Here is a 20,611-nt window from a genome sequence, read left to right as displayed (position 1 = left end):
AAGGCTGCCGGCTCCCTAAAGGTGTATAGCAGGAAGCCTTTCAGTCCAAGAACTGCAGTCTCAGCCTTGCTGGCTGTTGCTAAGTGGTGAATGGAAGGCAAACAGGGGAAGCCCAACAGTGAGTTTCAGTAAATGTCTACAGACACTTGAGAAAACTTTTTGGCACAAATATATATATATATATATAAATATATATAAAATAAAAAAAATAAAAGGTAATCCCAGGGGTCAAGTAAAAAAAAAATTAAAAATCACCATTTAAATGGCAGATACAAGTCAGAGGGAGGAGAGACAAAACCCTGATGGAAACTCGGGAAGTTCAGTTTCCTTGCAGTGCAAAGCAAAGGGGGTTTTCCACTATTTCTTTCTGCCCCTCAGACAAATAATGTCTCTTTGCTTTCACTTTATGACTGTAAAATAAAAATCAGCTGCATTTCTCCCTACCCATTGCAGCTGCGCTTCAGCTCGCTGGGGTTGTGGTTGGGACAGTCCCTGCTGAAACGCACAAGCAAATCATGGCCATTCCCACCAGCTCTGGCTGTAAAGGGATTCTCCCAGATCTCTAGGGCAGGTTGCAGGGACACATGCAGCAGGGTCTAGCCACAAGACCCGGAGGAAACATCTGCTTGCCGCAGAAAGGCTTTAAAAGGCACAAGCGCGGCCAGGGCAGCTGTGAAGCCGATCCCCTAAGCAGCAGTCCCCGCCAGCGGCGGGCAGGGCTTCCCCGGGCCCAGAGCACCCTCTGCTGGGAGAGCCAAAGCGTGGCACAGCCCTCACGGCTCCTGGGGGTTTCCATCCCGCGGGGTGGCTCATTGGAGCGGCACGTCCGTCTGCCTGATTTGAGCTCACCCCCTTTTTTTGTGTAATGAGGCCCCCGCACTGCCTGGTCACAGATTTTAAACAGTAAAAGGGCACAGACAGCAGTTCAGCACTTCCAGTCTGTGCCTCACGGTCGGCCCGCCACATGATACCGGCTGTGTCCTGTCACCTCCCCTGCCACCGCTTCCAGCTCAGGGGACGCCCGGCAGCACAGAGGCAGGAGCCGTGGCCCAGCGCTGCTCAGCCCCAGCCGCTCCCCACAGCGCCGCTCCCGAGCCGTGCCTCACGCCAAAAGCCGCGGGCAATAGGGAGAGAGTATCGGGGGACCGGGAACATCTTTGCCCGTGTGGCTCTGCAGGACCCCGCACGGAAGTGGGTATGCAGGGCCTGCTCCTCAGCACTATTGGCTGGCACGGCACAGACACTGAATAAAAATGGCAGATTCTGCCTCAAAATCTCACGCTGTAAACGCAGGCAGGAGGCACCTGCTGTGCCTCAGGCCGTTTCCCTGCCCCGAGCCGAGCTGCTGCCCAAACAGTACTTTAACCCAGCTCTGGCTGGGTGTGTTTAAATAAACACAGGAGGTTCCCCAACAGCCTTCCCTCGGGCCCCGAGCTGCTCACCAGCACTCGGCACCCAGCACACCCCAGAAATGCGCTTCCTTCCCCGCCTCGGCCTCTCGGCCGCCCTGGCCATCGCCGCCTTCCTCAGCTGGAGGCTGCTGCTCCAGACCCCGGCCCACAGGCGCGGAGGTAAGGCCTGGCCAGCACGGCGGCCCTGCACGCCCGGCAGCCGCTCTGCGCCATGGGGGACGCGACCTGGAGCTTCTTCCAGAGGCTCTAGGTGGGCAAATGCCCGCAGGACAGAAAACACCCTTGGCACGGTGGTTGTGGAGAAAGCCCTTGCTCTGGGGCCCTGCAGCTTTATGTCCTTAGTGGGGTCATTGATCTCAGGTGTGGTGGGGAAAACAAGTGTCAGGCTGCTGGAGGTAACCCCCAAAACTTTTGTTAGAAAAACGCTTGTTGTTTTGTTGTGAAATGCTGTTGGGAAGGCAGGAGGGAGCACGGGCATTGGAAATTATTGCATTTCTTGCCTAAAAATTGCATCCTTCCCCTCCTGTTCCCATCACTCCAGAGCAAAGTTGTCCCAGTTTTTGCAGACATTGTCGTTCTGGGGCTGGGTGAGTCAAAGAGCAGCTCGGGATAGCTTCAGGCACCACCGTGTTTCTTCCTGTGTTCCTGATGTCCTTTGCCTAATTTTAACTGTGCTTCTCTGCTTTTAACTGTGCAGCTCTGTACAAGAGCCTCCCTAAATATTTAACTTCCCAAGGACTTAGAAGAAACCATCAAACTATCTCCTTGAAGCTGCCAGATGCCTGCACTGAGCAGAGGAGGCAGATGTGCTGCTGCTAAAGAAAATAAACTAGCAAGGCAGGCATTAATCTACGTTCAAACCCACTCTGGCCCTTTCACAACAAATATAAGACAAAAAAGAAAAAAGCAAAGCTGAAATTTGAAAACTTAAACTCACTCTCATAGTGTCTTTGTATTTGCTTTTGCTCTGTATATTTGCTTTGTTGTCTTACTTCTCTTTTGTTTTTGCTTGTTATTTGCTTTTGCCTTTTTGTCTACAATAGAAAAAAATTTACATATGGGAGTGATGCAAGAAATTATGTCTTTTGGGTTCCTAAATCACCCTAAGCCATTAAGAATAATCCCTTATGTTCATTTGTTAGCTGATGTTAACCTATCAACAGATGCAATAGGGTTTGCAGGACATCATGTATTTGTAGCTACAAACCAATTTACTATTGCCTGGTCTCTCAGAATATTTTTTACTCTTTGGTAAACTCACCTGTGTAATGTTGAGTTGCAAGAAAGGAGTTAAAAACAAAAATTATGTTAGTAGAGAACTGGGTCTCTAGAATAAATCTGAGGTTGAGATCAGTCCTTGGGCATGGTGATTTGGGGAAAGGGAGGTCTGGGTGTTCATAATCTCACATGTTCATGGGGACAGAAACCCATTTCCCAGCAAAGCCAAGCTCTTTGCCAGACAGGACTGGTGTCCCTTCTCCTACCCATCTTTGTCCACGCTGAATCCGTTCCACACTGGAATAACTGGAGAGGAGCCTGCAACAGCACTGTGTGCTCAGGGTCTGACTCAGGGCACTGTGTTCTTTCCTCATCCCTGTCTCCAAATGCCGTTTCCCAGGTGACCTGGCCCCCAAGGCAGAGGAGGGCTTCACTTTGACACTGGACACCTTCCTTCACGTCCAGCAGCTCAGGAAGAGGAGACTGAGAGCTTTCTGTAGCCAAGCAGGCAAAGTTGCCACACTGGCAAGCAGCCGGGACGAGAAAGCCTCCCTGCTCCCGAGTCTGAGGGTGAACACCAAGCTGGACTTCCTGTACTGCCAAGTGCCATCAACAGGGGTGGAGGAATGGCATCAGCTTTTGGAAAAGCTAGAGGAGGAAAATGTGACGCTGCCAGTGCCACTCCCCTACCGCCGGCTGCACGCTAAGGAGACACGGCTGAGCGCGTTCAACCAGACGGAGGTAAAGGCCATGCTGGGGTCTTACACCAAAGTGCTGTTTGTCAGGGACCCTTTCCACAGGCTGATCACCACGTTCCTGCAAGGCATGGGCATCAGCTCATCCTTCAGCAGCTTCGTCCAGGAAGTTCTAGACAGTGGAATGCACAATGGCAGCGTGGCTTGGAAACCACTGGTCAGCCTGTGCCGGCCCTGCCTCATCCAGTATGACTACGTGGTGATGTTTGGCTTCCTCAGGGAGGAGCTGGGCCACCTGCTGCGCCAGGCTGGGCTGCCTGCAGGCAGCCTCCCCCCCGAGCTCACTGACAGCCAGGTGCAGTGGACCTACAGGTGGTTGTCAGAGCAGATGTTCAGTGAGCTGTCTGCCCAGCAGAAGAAGCAGCTGTCTCATTTCTACCGCTGGGACCTTGCTGCTTTCCCATTTTCTAGCAGTTTCCTGTCAGACCGCCCCAGCACCGTGAAGACCTGGGAGAAATAGCCCCACGGAGGAACTGTTTCAGGGAGCGTTAATCCAAAGGCTTCAAGGTTCTGACAAGCCTTTACTTGCAGGGAGGTTTTCCATGTCACAGTCCAAAGGACTTGTCAGAGAGCTAAGACACACCACTGCCAGGGACGGGGGATCAACACCGCTGTGTACTGTTTAAACACAACACCTGCAGGCACTAGGGAAACTTGTGGCACAAGTCAGAAAAGTCAGAAAACTACCTGAACTGAACTGTGATGAGATAAAGCAGTTTGGGGTGGGGTGGGTTGGAGCTGCTGCAAACTACAGCAGCATCACACATGCTGTGCCCACACTGACATTTCATTTTCTGGGCTTTTGTTGGGCCAAGAGGTTTGGCAGTGGCTTCTTCATGACAGATCTTCCCATGCAGATACAAGAAGTGCTCCCAAAGGAGCATATCACCTGGAGACTGAGATAGGGCACAGGGTGGCACAGCCTGCTGGGCAACCACTGGCAATGTCCCCAATCTTTTCATGCTCAGGGAGGCTCAAGCCTGGCCCATTATTTGCTCTTTTCTGTTCTGTGTGAACTGTTCCTGTTTTACAACCTCATCTCCTATGTGTGTGGGCTCAAGTGGGCCCTGGGGATGGGACCCAATCCTTGCTCCATTCACAGGTTTTGAGTTTGGCTCCCCTCCTTCCAGGGCTGACTCCAATAGACCAAGGCCACTGTTCAGCTCAGTGCACTAGCCCTGAGACAAGGAAGTGTCAGAGTGGACCAGGTACCAGCCACAGCACCAGACAGACTGTGTCTGTCCCACCTTGTGTCAGCAACTGGTGGACCCTGTGGAGGTGGCTAGAAGCATCAGAATGCATCACTGTGCTGCTGTGGAAAACAGGATGTGGCAACTACAAGCTCCTGCTGGCAGAGAAGCCCAAGGACTGACACTCCTTTCTTTCGGACTTGGCTGCCAGCATGGCCAGACAGAGGCCCAGTCTCTCCAGCTGGCTCACGGCTTCATCCAGCTGAGCAGCCCAGAGCAATCACCCGTCCTCTCCCTGCTTTGGTCACTGAGCTGATCTGACTCACAGCCCCTGGGAAGGGTCCATCTTTGTCAAACAAGCACCAAGGATGAGCTGAAGTTGTCTAGATTTCAAATCCTGACAGATTCTGACCATGGCATACTTGTTTCCAGAGTATTTAGCAGCTTTATTTTGCAGTGTTGTGACATTCACAGAGAATTCCACATACATTCATGGTACCAATTTGACAGCACTCATTAAAGAATGTTAGTGAAAACTGTTGATAGAACTGACCTAAAACAATTACCAAAATCTTGGCCTCCCTCTCTCCCAGAAGACCATGCAATTAATATCATCAAAACATCAGATCAGCTGGGCTCCTTTCACACTCCTGCAAACTCTCCAGCTGCAGTAATTACTATGTAAGTGCTATTATTGTGCGCAGTACTTTACAGTCTAGCAAGATGGCATAGTTCCTCTTCTGAGGATAAACTTCTGGAAGAAGAAAAGCAGCAAATTTCCAATTATATGCCATTAAATTAGAGTCTTGCATCCATGCTCTATTTCACTGGAAAATACTAGAAAAGTACTTGATGAGTAGCTTTCCCTCCAGTGATAGTGAGCTGAGACCCCACACAGCAAGATGTGGTGTGAGGAGATGGGACACAGCACCTGGCAGGGGACAGTGCTGTGCACTCAGGGCAGGAGAGCTGCTCCCTCCAGCTTTGCAGTGCAGGCCATGCCTCAAGTCAGGGATCTTTTCTTCCTGCCAGCCCTCTCCAGTGGGTCCCAGTCCTCTCCTAAGGTGCCTGGCACTTAGTTCCATGGGAAAGCAATGTATGAAATGTTCAGACATTGAGAGGTGATATGAAAACCTCAGTTTCATGTTCCTTTGAGTCCCACAGCACAGGCAGGTAGTACAGTGATCTTTCTGTAAATTCCTATTAGCCTTCAAGCTTCCCTTTTCCCTATACCCTCACAATCAGTTGCTGTCGTTACTTTGCAACCCTGATTTTTATACCATTGCCCTCCCCAGGTGTTTGATATAATTTACATTAAATTCCAGTGAACCCCAAAAGGGAAGTGTTTCCTCTCTCCATCAGCTGGGCAAGGGTATCAAGAGGGCCTCAAGCTGGGATGGGCATGAGGGCCAGGGCTGCTGCCTGGGAACAAGTGGCTCACTGATGCTGCAGCAAAACTGGCTCCACAGGTCTGCTCTGAACAGCCTGATCTGAGCACTGCATGTACGCAGAACTTGGCAAATGCGCTTCAAATTAACTCACAAAGCAAATAGCAAAACAGAGATTTGATACATCTAATTAAAAAAAATTTCACCTGACCAGGCAGTCACTGCAGCTGCGTGAGACACTCACAAACCCATCCTGAAATGATGACAATTCCAAAACCAGGGAGAGAAAGAACATTTATCCTATTGGTGACATCCAGCGTCTCCCAGGACCATCACAGGCAGCAGACCTATCATGAGCACTGGCAAGTTTTCCTGGGATGACACTGGGAGCTCCTTGATATCCCACTCTGCCTGTGTCTGTATCCATGCTCTGCTTTAACACATTACCTTTGTATTTCTTCCCATCCTCATCTGAATGAGCACGTCCAGCAAGCCCACGAGGTGGAATTCATATGAACAGCTGATACCAATCTACCTTACAGACTTTGTATTTTGCACCCCTCCCTGGACACCCAAGAATGTGGACACACAGGCTCTAATAGCTGTTCTTGAACATGAATTATCACGTCTTCTTCTCTAAGAGGTTTTCTACATATTACATTATTTTGTTTTCCTGAGAAAACAAAAATGTGTTCTTGCCCAGTACCTCAGAGCTTAAGAACCACCAGTATCATGTTTCAATTAATAAAACAATTACATAGCAAGCCCAACAGGCACAAAATACTTCCTGCAACTCACATATACAAATTCCCTTCTAGATGGTAGATCCATAGTATTTCAAGTTGAGAAATAAATCTACACCTTCCCAAGCAATATACCCTGGAGTGTTTAAAAAAATATTTCACACTGAGCATACATTTTCCAGTCCTAAGATGAAGGCCGATTTAAAGAAGTTGGTATATGAGCAAAATTTTATATAAGGAGTTACATCCTCTTGCACCGTATGTTTTTGATGGCCCTGGGAGTGCAAAATGAGCAAAAGGACATTTTCACAAAGCAGTAGGCCAGAAAAACAGATAACAGTTTGCAAATGATAAGCAGGCATGGTATGTGGCTGACACTATCTAGAGATAACATAGTGCTCCAGTGTTGAATCTGACAGTGACAAAACCTGTCAGGAGGGATGCCCAGCACTAAATCCAACATGAAAAATATATTCAATCCAGATGACACCAGGTCATCACATAGTCAGCACATTTTTTAGACAAGCAGTCCCTGTAGCTAAATGTACCCATGCTCTTACATTCAGCAAAACTAGAATTCTCTTGAAAAGAAGGCAAGGCCATGACAGCAAGGGATTGACCCAGAGCCAGCTAATCCCCAGCTGTGCCCAGCCTCCTCATGCCCCTTGCTTAGGCTAGTAAAAATTGCCTTGGGAACATCGACGAGCAAATTTCTCTGTTACTCCAAGGTCTCTGATGTCCTTTCCTATTTAATGGACAGGGAGAGATGTGGAGGTGTGGGATGGGAAAAGTCTGTGTCAAACAAAGCAGCATCTTGCTGGAAGTACTCTTGGTGTATTTAGTTTTTATCTTTAATCAGAGAAGACAAGATAGCACTTGAACTGAAATCTCATTAAAGCCCCGGTGCGGACAAAGCAACACTCATTGGACTTGGGGTAAATGAGTTTTTAGTCACATTTTAGCTTTTTCCTCTGAAACACAGGTAATTGTAGCAATACTTTTGTTACACAGGTAAGACCATCTTCATTAGCCAACATCAAAAGTCCTGCTCATCTCCCTCTAGGATATAGCTGGCTTTGTGTGCAAAGGGGACACAGCAGGGTCCAGCCCTCAGCACCTCTTACACCCTCCCCCATCTCAGCTAAAGGACTCTTATGTCTGGGCTCAACACATTTAAGTCCTTCTTGCATAGCATCACAAGGTGATATATCTTTTCCCCATAGCAGGAAAAAGAAGAAACAGCCACCCTGCTATTTCACATTGGCTCGTAAGAAGCATCCTTGCAACAAATTTATATGAAACCTGTAAACTTTTTCATTTACACCTAGATAACATCACCTTCAACTTACTCTTCATTTGAATTTACATCACAGCTATAATCTGGCAGCAATTTCCTCTCACAGAGAAAACAATGATTGGACAATTAAATGTGAAAGCTCCGCAAATCAGTGGGTGAGCCACATGAACACAAGTTGTTTGTTTTTTTTCTCTTTTATAGTCCTACTGCCTTGTGGTTCCTCTGGTGTAAGCTCAGTTTCAGCAGAGTTTGCTCCTCAAACTTTCTTCCTACACACGCACACACCATGGCTTAAAGGTCCCTGGCTCAGCAGAAGGGCACTATAAAGAGAAAAAAAATATTTGAATTAGCAACAAATGAGGGTTGTGTCCAGGGTTCATCATGTCCCACCCTTCTGCTTTTCATGTGGGGGACTTTGTACATGTGAAAATAGGAGCTCCTATCCTAGTTTTTCCAAATGCAGAGATGTCTGTCTCATGGCACTTCTGTTAAAGGCCTGATGGTTGACTACTACAGAGCCCTGTGACAGCACTAGGGCAGAGCAGCCCATGAGAAGACAATGACAGGGATAACTCCTGCACTCCTTCCATGTCCACAGCTCTAAGGAGACTCCTGTGGTCATAACATTCAGAAGGAGGGAGTATTTCAAGGAACACTTTTCACCCTCTCCCTTGCTGAGGGACACCACTAAATCACACTGTGGCCCTCACCATATGTAATGATTCTCTGAGAGATGATAGTCAGGAGCATCAGGACAAGCAGTCAGTGCCTTTGTTCCATGCACAACACTTAGAGAATGGAATGGATTGAATGTCAGAGATACTGTACAGCAGCCCTTCCTAGCAGTGCTGGGCTGTGGATTTGGCTCTCAGCTGATAGCACATTAAATGAAGGATAACACCCATGAAACAAAATCCATCTACTGGAGCAGGGACACAGCCTCCCCATCCTGCCCTAATCCCAGCCCTGGGCCCCTGTGACTTCCAGGCACACTCCCCATGGGGCAGGCTGGCCAGGGAGCAGACTGTGAGACCAGGGGCTGTTACCATTTTGGTGAAGATGTCCACACAAGCATTGCGGATCCTCTCTGGGGTGGCAGGGCTGTCCAGCCTGAACGCCTCCGTCAGGCCAGAGTCCTTCCTTGCTGAGTAGATGGCATCTTTAATGGCATAAAATACTGAGGCAGACAGGAACAGAGGTGGCTCTCCCACAGCCTAGGAAGAGCACAAGCAAGAGTAAGGCTTTGCCTTACAGATGGGAACCTCAGTCTACCAGATGTGCTCAGTGAAGAAACATGATGCTAAAACAGCCTCCAGTGTTCCAGGTGTGATCAGTGAGGAAAGACTGAGCTAAATCAACCCTCAGTCCATTTAAAGAGGAAAGAGGAAGAAAACACAAGCTTTCTCACACAGAAAAGCCACTTCAATTCAGTCTAATGGACAATCAGGACAGCAATGTGCAGGTTATTTCAGTTCTTCCTAACTGGAAAGGATAGTACACATATTTCTGATAAGAAGCAGAAAAACATCCTGACCTCAGAGTAACCACAGCATAATGAGAGGAACTGTTCAGATACACAGGTTCATGATTTATCCCACTCAGCTTCACAGTGTTGTGGGGCAGTAAGGCCTCACAGGCGTACCTTGGATGAGTAAACTGCTTTGCTATTGGGGCAGTCACGGAGAAGGGACACGTAGAATTCTGTTGGGATGTCTCCAAATGCTGGGATTTTGTACATGCCAGGCCCTCGAGTGTACAAGTTCCCTTCAGGAGAGTAGCGCAGCTCCTCCATGGTGAAGAGCCCAATGCCCTGGACGAAAGCTCCTTCTATCTACAAACACATCCAAACAAGGTTACGTTCTCTTTGTTGTTGTTGTTCTTCCCTGCACAAGGACGAACAGTGATGACATCCACCAGGATTTTCAACCCTCCCCACCTGACTCAGATCCTGCTTTTTATCTCTAAACCCTTGTTCCTTCTGCTGGGTACAATCTTTGCACAATTCCTGTGTTCCCACATAAATGTGGCTGCATTTCCCTGGCAGGTGAAGCAATTTACAAACACACGCAAACAGATTTTCTGTAAGTGCTAGACAGGAATTTTCTGATGAAGCAACAGGAAAAAAAGTAAAATCAATGATAAAATATTGTTTTTTTCCCAGGCAGGTGAACACTGAATGAGTTGAATTTGCTGATATATCAAAGGAGAAGTAGACTAAAATGACTAAGGATGAAACATCTAAAGACAAACGATTTTATGCTTTCTATTTCAGTATAAATGCTTTCCTAAGTGCTGCGTATTATCAGGTCAGCAGCACAGACACCTGCAAAAACACTCCTATATCCATTTAAGTACTAAAAAACTTCTTTGCTTATTTTTTCTACTGTAAATTTTAGGAGAAAAAAGATTATGAGAGGAGGATGTGCTAGAACAACCCTGCACAAAGCAGCTCTGCTCTCTCTGTCCACTGAGATATCTGATGGCCAGAGCAGTCTAAAGATTTTGCACAAGCATTCATTGACCCATCTGTGTGTACTTGTGTTCCTGCACTCATGCCACATCCTTTCTCTCCTGTTCCCCCAGATCCTCTGCAGCAATTCATGGAAGGACACAGGAATTGAAGACCCCTTATACAGGCTCCATTTAGTCCATCTCTCAACTCCCAAAGCTAAAGTGACAGGCCACAAAGATAGAAAATATCTTTCTTCTCTTAGACACTTCCAAAAAAAAAATCTCTTTCAGAAAAAAATGTCACTTTCAAGGCAATTTCATTTTAGCTATAGCAGAGCTTTGCCTGTCATCCCAAATCCTGCAGCAGTTTCATTGGAGTTACACCCTATCAACATCTAGAGTTAGCCAGTGAGCTAAGATGGCTAGATAAGCATATAGCTAACAATTCATCTCTTGGTCTGTCAAACAATCCTGTGTTTATTACCTTTATCTGCTAGGAGATACTGTGATTATTACAGCACAAAATTTTGAAGTAATCTTGTGCCTGCCCAAGGACTTTGCAAGATAAGTGACTGGTCCAGCTTCCTATTGAGAATTCTACACAGCAGCAGCTGGAGGACAGAATCTGCCACCCTAACACTTTAGTCACAGGAGAATTTTCACTAAATTAAATAAACTTAATATTGACAGATTGGAGCATAAATATCAAGTGTGGGATTTAGCCTGAAAAACATAAATGGGATGATAACGAGACAATATCCTGTAGTCTTACTATCCAAGCCAAAAATCCCAAAACCTAACAGAATATTTCCCTATGTAATTCTATGTAATTCTGTGCCAAGTTAAAAAGGTTGTGTTTGCAAAGGCAGAACACGGAGAGGGATAATAAATAGAAAAGCCTGAGAGCAGTGTGATTGCTTTAATGTGATGGAAATAGCAATACTTTTTCACTTACCTGTCCTATATCTATGGCTGGGTTCAGACTGGTACCAACATCCATAACGATGTCTGTACGAATGTTCTAAAAAACAGAAATAAAGGGTAAATCAGCACAGATCTGGTCCACCATGGTCTTGTGTGAGCAGTATCCAAACATTATCCCATATAATCTTATCTCAGCTGAACTTCTCATACTGACTTTTAATCTGAACTCTCCCCAAAAGTAATTCAAAGGAACTCACTGCAGTTTTCCCCAGAGGTTCAATGGACTCAATTAATATTAATTCCAAGATGCTGGTATCAGTGGTCTATAGCTGAGCATAACCAACTAGGTCAGATCCTGATTAAATTTTTTCTTTTTTTTTTTTTTCTTTTTTTTCTTTCTTTCCAGAAGTCTTCAGTGTTATTTTTAATGATTAACTCAATTCCAGGATGTTTCTGTACTTTCATGCCAACACAGTGCTGCTATCTCTTACTCAAGCAAATCCAATAACTTTTGCAATCATTCATTAAGCTCAAATCCCCACAGGGTAGATAATTATTGTTTTATTACACTTTACAGATTGCTGCACTGTGGAACAGAGGAGTTAAGAAATTTGCTGAAGGTCACACACACCAGACCAATGACAGAGCCAGGAATGGGCTGACACCCAGTATTTGTTCTAACTCCCCATGAATGTTCCCTTCACCAAAACACAGAGAGCTGTTTCACTGCTGACCCCTCACCTTGTGGTCACCTGTCAGGCAATCTATCTCAACCTCAGAGCAGGCAACTCCATAACTGAAGTAGGAGAATGGTTTCCCTTCGTTCTTTTCGAAGTTGTAGCCAACATCAGGAATTCTTGATAGAGAAACAAAACCACATTTCATTCCATGAAAAAAACAAAAACAAATACGACTCTATTGCTACTTATTAAAATCCTAATTCACTTTTGTTTCCTGCCTTCTGTCAAGCCCATGCAGAAATTAAAAGTGTAAAGAACTATAAATAAAAATCTGCTACATCTGCTCTGTATTCCAAAACTTGATTGAAACTATCAAAGTGTTTTAGCTATCATTATTTGCCCATAAATCTTAGGGCTTGTGATGACTATTATCTACCAATCCAGTAGAAAATTCTTTCCTTTTAGAGTGCAGGTGAATGTTTCTTTAAGACCATTAAATTTCAGAACATATTCAAGCTGAAGCAGAAATTCTATTAAGCTTAGAACTAATTTTAAGCACAGCTCATGGCAAGTTTTGTGTCTGACTGCTTATTCTTTATCTGAACACTGGTTTATTAAAATACTGATAAGTCACTTGGTTAAGAGAAAAAATACATTTCAGAGATGCAAAAGAAATTAACACATAGTATATTTTAGTCCTAAATAGGTTCTTCTCAACACTTGTTTATTTATTAATGTCAACCTCTCTGCCTTAAAGATGATAGATCTCTGCTTTCCTCCAGCATTAAAGCTGACTAAGAGAAGTGCCCCATTTCAGAGTGACGCAGGGTCCAGCAAGAGTCTGAAGTGGGAGAACAATGCTGGAAACACTGGTATCTGCTCATGTCACAAGAGACAGGATTTTCCTCAAGGACAATCCTTGTCCCCTCTTATGCCACATGGCAGTTCTAGTGCAAAACTAGGTCACAAGGCTGACACAGAGCAGAGCCCCAGGCAAAGCTCTGATTTCATTTATGCCTCTTCAGACCAAAGTCAGCTGGAATGAACTCAGATCTACTCCAGATTTACTTGTCCTCAGAGCTGTGCTCCATCAGGAATTGATTCTCCCCAGCCAGGAGACTTTTAACCTCAGTTTACCACTTGTAGGTAGGAAAGGGAATACAGCTTTAATTTAGAGCAGTGACAGGGGGCTGGGGGCTGTAAATCCTCCCAGAATTTCCATGGGTGCAATCCATGCAACAAAGTCAGTGCCTCTGCAGTGTGAATTTTCACTCACCTGTAAAACCCCGTGGCTGACAGGCTGACACAGCTCTCGTAGGCAGTTTTAATCTGGCAACAAGAACAAGAGTTTGAAAACAGTAAAATGTACAATCAGGCCCTTCAAAATAACTGCACAAAAACATTTCCTCAAGTAGAAAATGTCCAGTGACAGACAGCTGTCACACTGCCCAACTCCAGCACTGCCAAACATCATGATTGCAGCTGCTTCCCCAAATAGCCCTGTCAGCAGCTACCAAGGGCAGAACTTGAACCATTGGCAGAGGATGAGACCTGCTTTTGTTTGTCTGTCACTCAGCTACAAGTTAGACTTTTAGCCTCAGAAACAAAGGTTAAATTGGCAGGTCATCTTGACTTCAGTGAGGGAAATTCTGTCCTGACTTCCAAATCACAAAGTCAAAACTGCTTGGATGAAGAGCAGAGTTTGAATCTGAAGAGAGCCTTACAGCCCATCCATCTCTTCTCATTGAGGGGACAGAGGTATTGCAGACAGGGAGCACTACTGGGGCTGAACGGCAGCTCAAGAGCTGTCTGTACCACAGAATCCCTTCATTAGAAATCAGGTTTCCTTCTGTGCAAGACTGTAGCCTGATTACAAAGATATATATGACCACTCAAGACTCTTGTCTGATGAAATTTGTCATAGGTGGGCCCCAAAATTTGGAGAAATCTCAGGATTAAGGTAATAACTGATGTCTTGGGGATGACCTCTTGCAAGCTTTGGAAATCTGTGCCAGGTTTATGTTTCACTGTCTTTGCTCAAATTTATGCTAGCAAGATGCAGAAGGCCTGGAGGACACACCTGCACACTGGTTTGCCAATTAAAACAATCTCTGACAATCTCTACTTGTCTCATGACAGACAGCTTACCCAGTCTTCCCAGGATCCTTTGGGATTAGACTGTTTGATTGGCTCAAGTCTTTTTAAGATAGTCTGACACGCATTCTAGAAACAAAGAGAAAGAGAAGAAAGTATTTTAAGATGTGAATAGCCAGCTGATGGTATTAAGAGACCTCCAAGAGTTTCAAAGAACCTATTTAAATCAATACTGACTTTAGGACTTTGGCAAATCATAAAAAGGAACAAAGTTCACTGATGGATGTCTTGCTACACAGGAGGAAACGTTGTCTGAAAAAGATTTTAAAGGAGATTGGCCATGCTAATAGCAGAAAGGAATCCGAAATTCAGCACAGAACTTTCTGGACCATGACACAAAATACAAGAAGTCTACTCATTTATACATTAATTTTATCTATACCCTGTCTGTACAGGACAGCTCAGCATAGATTACAAGATGATCCTTTTAACAGTGAAAGAACAAAAATATTCTTCCCAAAATTCAATCTACTCAGATAAGCTGTGCAGATAATAAAAACAGCCTGATGATTTTACTTTGCAGGTTTCACTTCCCCTTTTCTTTTAAGCTGAGAATTCTTCTTTTAAAATGGAAAAATCACATACCCAGCAAATATATGCATTGGTAACTCCACCATGGCAGACAGCCACCAAAATGCCATTGCTACAGCAGAGCATTTCCTCTGAGCTGATCAACACTTAGAGCTTGTGGAGCATGGTTCTCAAACCATTTGCTATTAATACATGCAGCAAAATGCGTTTGTTATAGATAAGGCTCCATTAATTACTTAGAAGCTGTCTGCTTAAATGGATGCTTTGTTCTGCTCATTTTGAGCAATCTCAAATATTCTATTTTTAGAACTACCAAAGGACTGAAGGACGGTTTTGAAAAACTTGAAAAAATATACATTCACAATCTCATGCCACCGGTAGCTATACCAGGTAAAGTTATGAGGCATCCTTAGACTGGAACTGCCTTTTGATGGTTGTTTTCCTTAAGCAACAGATAAATACAGGACAACTTTTCATGCCCTGGAGCCCTCCCTTGTAACCCACTCATTTAAATAACTCGGCTTCCATACATAGACGGCCATTCCATTGATGTCGGCGCTGACTGAAGCAGCTGTCGGGGAGGTATTTGGGACGGTGTTTGTGCTGGTCTCACTAATGTAAATTTTGGAGGTGGGAACTCCCAGGGCTCTGCTAGCAACCTGTGGAACAAAGGTAAACAACTGGTAAGCAGCAATTCTTATACATGACCATTGTCAATCATTGCTTGCACTGCCAGAACCCACATTGCGACCTCTACCCTCTCCCATCATAAAGTTCATTTTTCCTGCAGACTGAGTTGTTCCAGTGACTGAGAACTAGCCAGAACATTGTTATATTTGCATTTCACCAACTGAATGTGTGTGAGCACATACACATTTGCTACAATGATAGACACTCACTCGTATGAGACTACATTCTTCTCTTAACAGTAAAAAAAATAAATCAGAAGATCAAAAGTCCTATGAGATTTTCCTTTCATTTTCTTGCCAAAGGAATGTTGCTCCCTTAAGCCTTTTTAACTGCAAAGGCACTTGCATATGCAGATATATCTGCTTTCAATACAACTAATTTTTGTATAAAATGGATCTAAATTGTACCTTTATGGGGTGAACTGAAATTGCAAAAGGAGTTAAACTGTAAGCATAACCTGCATTATTTACATAGTGAGATCTAAGATGATGAAGAATCTAATTTTAATATTCAGTTGTGATAATACTCTGGAAATACAGCTCTGCTGCTCAGAAAAATGAAGAGGAATTAGTCCTGATTTGTTCCTCTCTGCATGCACACAGAGGAGGTGTTAAGGTGCCTGAGGCAATACTGTAGGGAGAGTGTAATTGTCCTGAAAAGATGTCTCATTCAGTTAAGCCCAAACTCATTATTACCTGAATCATTTTGGTGTGAAGTCCTTGACCCATCTCAGTCCCCCCATGTGTAAGTAACACAGAGCCATCTGTATACACATGGACCAGAGCTCCAGCCTACAACAGGGAACATTAATCATCATAAATTAACCAGTGCAGTACTTAGACTACAGAGAGAGAATTCATTCAGAACTAGACTAAGGTAGTTCTTCGGTGCAACTAAAGCCACTTGTTTATGCTTGAGGTGAGTTTGGTTTAGTCTCACCAACTCACTAGAAGTTCCAATGCCATAAACCCCAGTCAGTATTTTCAGCTCAGAAAGCAGGTGAAATAATCCAATCCTGCCCCTGTGAAACAGATGCACCCTTTACCTCAGCTTTCCTACACCACTGACAGTCCATCAAATCAGCTCAAACACAGCAGCAGTGTTTCTACTATTGAGAAAGGCAGGGAAATCCACCTTACACAATGCCATCAAAATGTAGCTATACTGTGGTATCTTTTGGACGGTATGTACTGGTAACTGTTGTGGTGCGCATTTTGGCTTGAAAAACGTGTGTTCTTTCTTAATTAATTTACTATTTCTTCAAGAAGCTCCAGTTGGGTACAAATGGAGAAGGGCCTGGGGGAGGCAGCATAAATCCTACTTCTCTAGTGAAAGGGCAAGTGACATTTACAGACCTGGTTCAGAAACGGGACAGTGAAACTGATGCCAAATTTGGTAGGAATGATGCTCATCCCTCTCTTTTTCCAGCGGTTCTGCCTGCAAAGAAAGAACATTATTCATATACCCATAAGCTTTTTATCATAAATCAATACTGTGCTTCCCTCTGACTGTGCATCAAATAGAAATTAAATACCTCACTATGATATAGACAAAGTTAATCACTAATTTGTATTAAAGAAAGGCTTTATTTGTGTGTTCCAACATGAAGAAATTCCAACTGAAGATGCTTTCCACAAGCATTATAGAAGCAGTCAGTTGTCCATATTATTAACTATTCAGTTGTATATACAAGCCAACTCAAAAAAGTATGTAAGTCAGAGGAAAGCATAAACAGATTGCTTTGATAGTCATGTGAAAATCTTAGCTGGACTTAACAGACTCTCTCTTCTTTGTTATTTCACTTACAAAATCACATCATGCTAGATATGATTCTGGCCTTATTTATGCTACCAGCTCACTGACAGACTTTTCCTCTGACAATGAGCATAAAGGAATTTCAAAAAGAGAAATATTTAGAAGTCAGTCTGCAAATATAAGGTGTGACTTCACATCACTTGAGTTGCTAAGAGAACTCCAGAAGTTAGTAGGCAACAGGTGCACCCAGTGCACAAGACAGCACCAGAGCACCTACTTGTTGAATTCTTCAATCAGTTTCTTCCTGGCATGATAGCTGGAGCTGGACAAACATTCATCCCAGCATCTTCGCAGAGTAAATCCCTCCAGCTTTTGGTTAAAATGAGTTGTGTCTCCTTCCTGGTAGAGATTGAGCTTCCGTACCTTCCCAAAGAGACATAGAAAGGACAGGCCAAGTTAAATGCTTTGGACAAGGAGGAATGAGATCTAAAGAGTATTGGTTACTGATTTTACTCTTTTGCTCTTTCTATAAAGAGCCAAGGAACAAAACAATTAACAACTATATATCTGTTTATGTTAAAACATGAACTAAGACATTAAGTCTGGAAATTTTCAGAGATTGGGACTTAAACCACGTTGTCAGTAAGATTAAGATACCTAGTGACTTCATTATCTATCCTTAAAACAGATGTTACAAAATTGAGGCTGCCAAGAAATTTAACTAAACAGAAGATAATCCAGTGCAGAATGTATCTGTCACACAAGTTTGAGATCCTGCTAGGAACTCCACAAAAATGAAGCAAAAGTTTTTATGCTTAAAAATCTTGTGTGGCTGATGCAGTTCTCAGAGCTTGTTCAAAGGCAGCACCACCCTGGAAGGTGTCAGCAGGTCTGTACCTCCTCAGGTGGAAGGCCACACTTCCGAGCAAGGTCACTCATCCAGCACTCAGCAATCATCATTCCCTGGGGCCCTCCAAAACCACGGAAGGCTGTGTTGGAAGGCAAGTTCGTCTTGCAAACAATGCCCACGCTGCTGACATTGGGGATGTTGTAGGAGTTATCCAAGTGTAACAGGGCTCTGTCCATTACCTGGTGAAGAAAAGGAATGGAAGTGGGCACATTTTACATGAACAGGATATCAGACTTCTCACCAGTGCCAAAACTAGCCTGGAAGCTCTGAAGCTAATTTACAACAATCAGCACTTTCTCTTGCACCCTGCAGTGCTGCAGTCAACACAGCTGGATGAGCACTGAAGTGCAGCCAGAACTGCCTCCCACGTGCAGTGGAATCTCAAGCGGTGTCCTCCTGAAGGACAAGACAATAACCACACTTCTCTGTTGACGCTTATGGCTCTGGGACAGATTTAGCTCCAATGTTTGGCCCTGGGCTCATGCTGAGTCAAACTGTTAGTAAATGCCATTACCTGTCTGGAAGAAACAGCATTCTCATTATACTGACTAATCTGTTACTGGGAAAGGATCTTGCTGATACCAAGTGACTCAGCATGCAATGCTATGGCAATAAGGGCAAATGTAAGAAATAAAGATTTTCAGTAACTACTGAACTGCAAGATTTGAGATCTTTGTCCTCTTATTGTCTACATCGAGAAAGGGCCAGAGTTTCTTTCTGGCTTGTGCTTCCAGACTTCTCTTCCAGCAGCAGCACAGAGAGGACATTACACACAACCCAACCTTATCTATACACAGAGCATTTTCCAGTCCCCCAATTCAGACACAGTCAAAAAGACAATTATATAGATGTGTCCTCAACCAGGCCCTCAGCTTATGCAAAGACACTTGCCTGTCATTCTGCTCTGCCCAGCACCAGCCACATTGCCAGCATCAAATGTGGTTCTGGTAGAGAGCTCTTGCAGTTCTTTCCTATTGAAAAGGATCCATTTTTGCAGAAAACTATCAGAGACTCAGTGGACTGGAGAAATTGAGCTAGAATAAACCTGAGTGACACTAGGCTATTGAGTTGGTCATTCACATGACAGAAAAGGAGAGTTTTTTACTCATCAGTGCAAAACTTCTTGGAGACAAACACAGAACTTGGGCCCATTTTTTGTCCTTGCTGCTTGTGAACACAGCAGTAGGCTTTAGCCAGTCCTTTACGAGTTTGTTGATTAAGGTACCCTGTCCTGATCAACCTATTGACTGGGATGCTTCTTTTTCCAAGGAACTATCTTTCCCCAGCACTGGGGATCTGTCAGTCATCTTGCATTGTGCAACAACTTTTCCATCACAGCCCTCTGTAATGCAAAGCAAACATTCTTGACTCCTTCACTCAATCTGAGTTATTACAGCAACCATAAGAATTATGTGGCAAGGCAAGGTCAATTGGCTCACAGAGCATTTGTAGAAGCTCCAAAAGCCCTTCAAAATCTGTTCTCAGTCACGTCAAAGAGCTGCATGTGCAAGCAATACTGTAGGCAACAGCTCTCTGAAGGCAGAGCAGGTTGCACAGGAATACACCTTCCGCTTAATGAGCCATCAGAAAATTTTACTTACACCATGAGAGAGGTCTACAGAGTTGCCCCCATTGCTGTAGTATGACACCTCCAGACTCTTGACTTTTCCATTCTTCATGAAACCAACCTGTCAAGAGAGTGTCTCCTCAGTAAATAGTTTTCTACAGAATGTTCTGGTATGTGCTTGCCTCCAAAACCTGAATAGATTTCACAGAGGCAGAGAGGGCTGACTGTCCCCAGCGCAGCATAGGGCAGGCACAGCCAGCAGCTGAGGGATTTTCCCAGTGAAGGGTTTGTGCATGTGTCAGTCTTGCTCCTGACAACTCATCTAAATTAAGTGCTGGCTGCTTATCACAGCCACAGTTTCCTTAACAGGTTTTTGCTTTCAAAAGCAGCAGCAGTTGGAGGGGGATTGAAGCAGAAAGGAAGTTAACAAAACACATTGCTGCGTAAAGGATGCTTTAAAGGAATGGGTGAACCTCTAAAAGCAATGTGATTGTCAGCAGGGGCAAAGTCTTGGTTGCAAGGAAGACAGATTTATGCTGAGGTCACAAGAAGGGAACCATCCAAGCCAAAATAACTTCTGCAGCACTTTAACAGGAAAAATGGGCTACAGCCCATCTGACCTGGCCCATTTGCAGTGGGGGAGATCAGCAGTGAAATAACCATAGCAGTGTTTTTTCACAATATCTTACTGCTTGCTCTCTGGTGTCTCAGGGGACAGCACTGAGACCACATGGATTCTTCTCGTGTGTGCATACCTTGTACCTCCCCAGGAAGGGATGCCTCCCACCACTTATCAGCATGTCCTCATCTCGATCCAGCATGCACCTCACTGCACGGCCAGTTCTGTTAAAGAACACAGCTTTTTAGGCAAAGCCTGAAATGCACAATACAATACAAAACAAAATGTTCCTGCAGAACAAGACTCTTTTTCTCTTTCCAGAGTAGC

The 20,611-nt window shown here is 44.6% G+C and overlaps 2 protein-coding genes across 4 annotated transcripts in view; one reads left to right on the top strand and one right to left on the bottom strand.

Annotated features, from left to right (window-relative positions):
- Nucleotides 1-1,264: 1,264 nt before the first annotated feature.
- Nucleotides 1,265-7,604, top strand: LOC131578319 (carbohydrate sulfotransferase 8-like). Its single transcript, XM_058836929.1, has 2 exons — nucleotides 1,265-1,571; nucleotides 3,031-7,604. Exons 1-2 carry the CDS (start codon nucleotides 1,472-1,474, stop codon nucleotides 3,843-3,845), a joined length of 915 nt encoding a protein of 304 aa, XP_058692912.1. The 5' UTR covers nucleotides 1,265-1,471; the 3' UTR covers nucleotides 3,846-7,604.
- XDH (xanthine dehydrogenase) overlaps nucleotides 7,581-20,611 on the bottom strand; it is a 47,413-nt gene continuing 34,382 nt past the window's right edge. For all 3 annotated transcript variants that reach the window (XM_058836923.1, XM_058836925.1, XM_058836924.1), the window contains 14 exons: nucleotides 20,421-20,508; nucleotides 19,700-19,786; nucleotides 18,086-18,277; nucleotides 17,466-17,611; nucleotides 16,789-16,870; nucleotides 16,129-16,224; nucleotides 15,274-15,402; nucleotides 14,207-14,281; nucleotides 13,335-13,387; nucleotides 12,120-12,234; nucleotides 11,410-11,475; nucleotides 9,646-9,834; nucleotides 9,050-9,217; nucleotides 7,581-8,323 (listed from right to left, as the gene is read on the bottom strand). In XM_058836923.1, coding sequence (XP_058692906.1) covers nucleotides 8,273-8,323; nucleotides 9,050-9,217; nucleotides 9,646-9,834; nucleotides 11,410-11,475; nucleotides 12,120-12,234; nucleotides 13,335-13,387; nucleotides 14,207-14,281; nucleotides 15,274-15,402; nucleotides 16,129-16,224; nucleotides 16,789-16,870; nucleotides 17,466-17,611; nucleotides 18,086-18,277; nucleotides 19,700-19,786; nucleotides 20,421-20,508 — 1,537 coding nt within the window. In that variant the 3' untranslated portion in view covers nucleotides 7,581-8,272. The remainder of the gene's footprint in view (nucleotides 8,324-9,049; nucleotides 9,218-9,645; nucleotides 9,835-11,409; nucleotides 11,476-12,119; nucleotides 12,235-13,334; nucleotides 13,388-14,206; nucleotides 14,282-15,273; nucleotides 15,403-16,128; nucleotides 16,225-16,788; nucleotides 16,871-17,465; nucleotides 17,612-18,085; nucleotides 18,278-19,699; nucleotides 19,787-20,420; nucleotides 20,509-20,611) is intronic.

This window comes from Poecile atricapillus, chromosome 3 (genome assembly GCF_030490865.1).
Source record: "Poecile atricapillus isolate bPoeAtr1 chromosome 3, bPoeAtr1.hap1, whole genome shotgun sequence".
Lineage (NCBI taxonomy): Eukaryota > Metazoa > Chordata > Aves > Passeriformes > Paridae > Poecile > Poecile atricapillus.
Note: the sequence above shows the minus strand (reverse complement) of the source record. Positions and strands in the feature narration are given on the sequence as shown.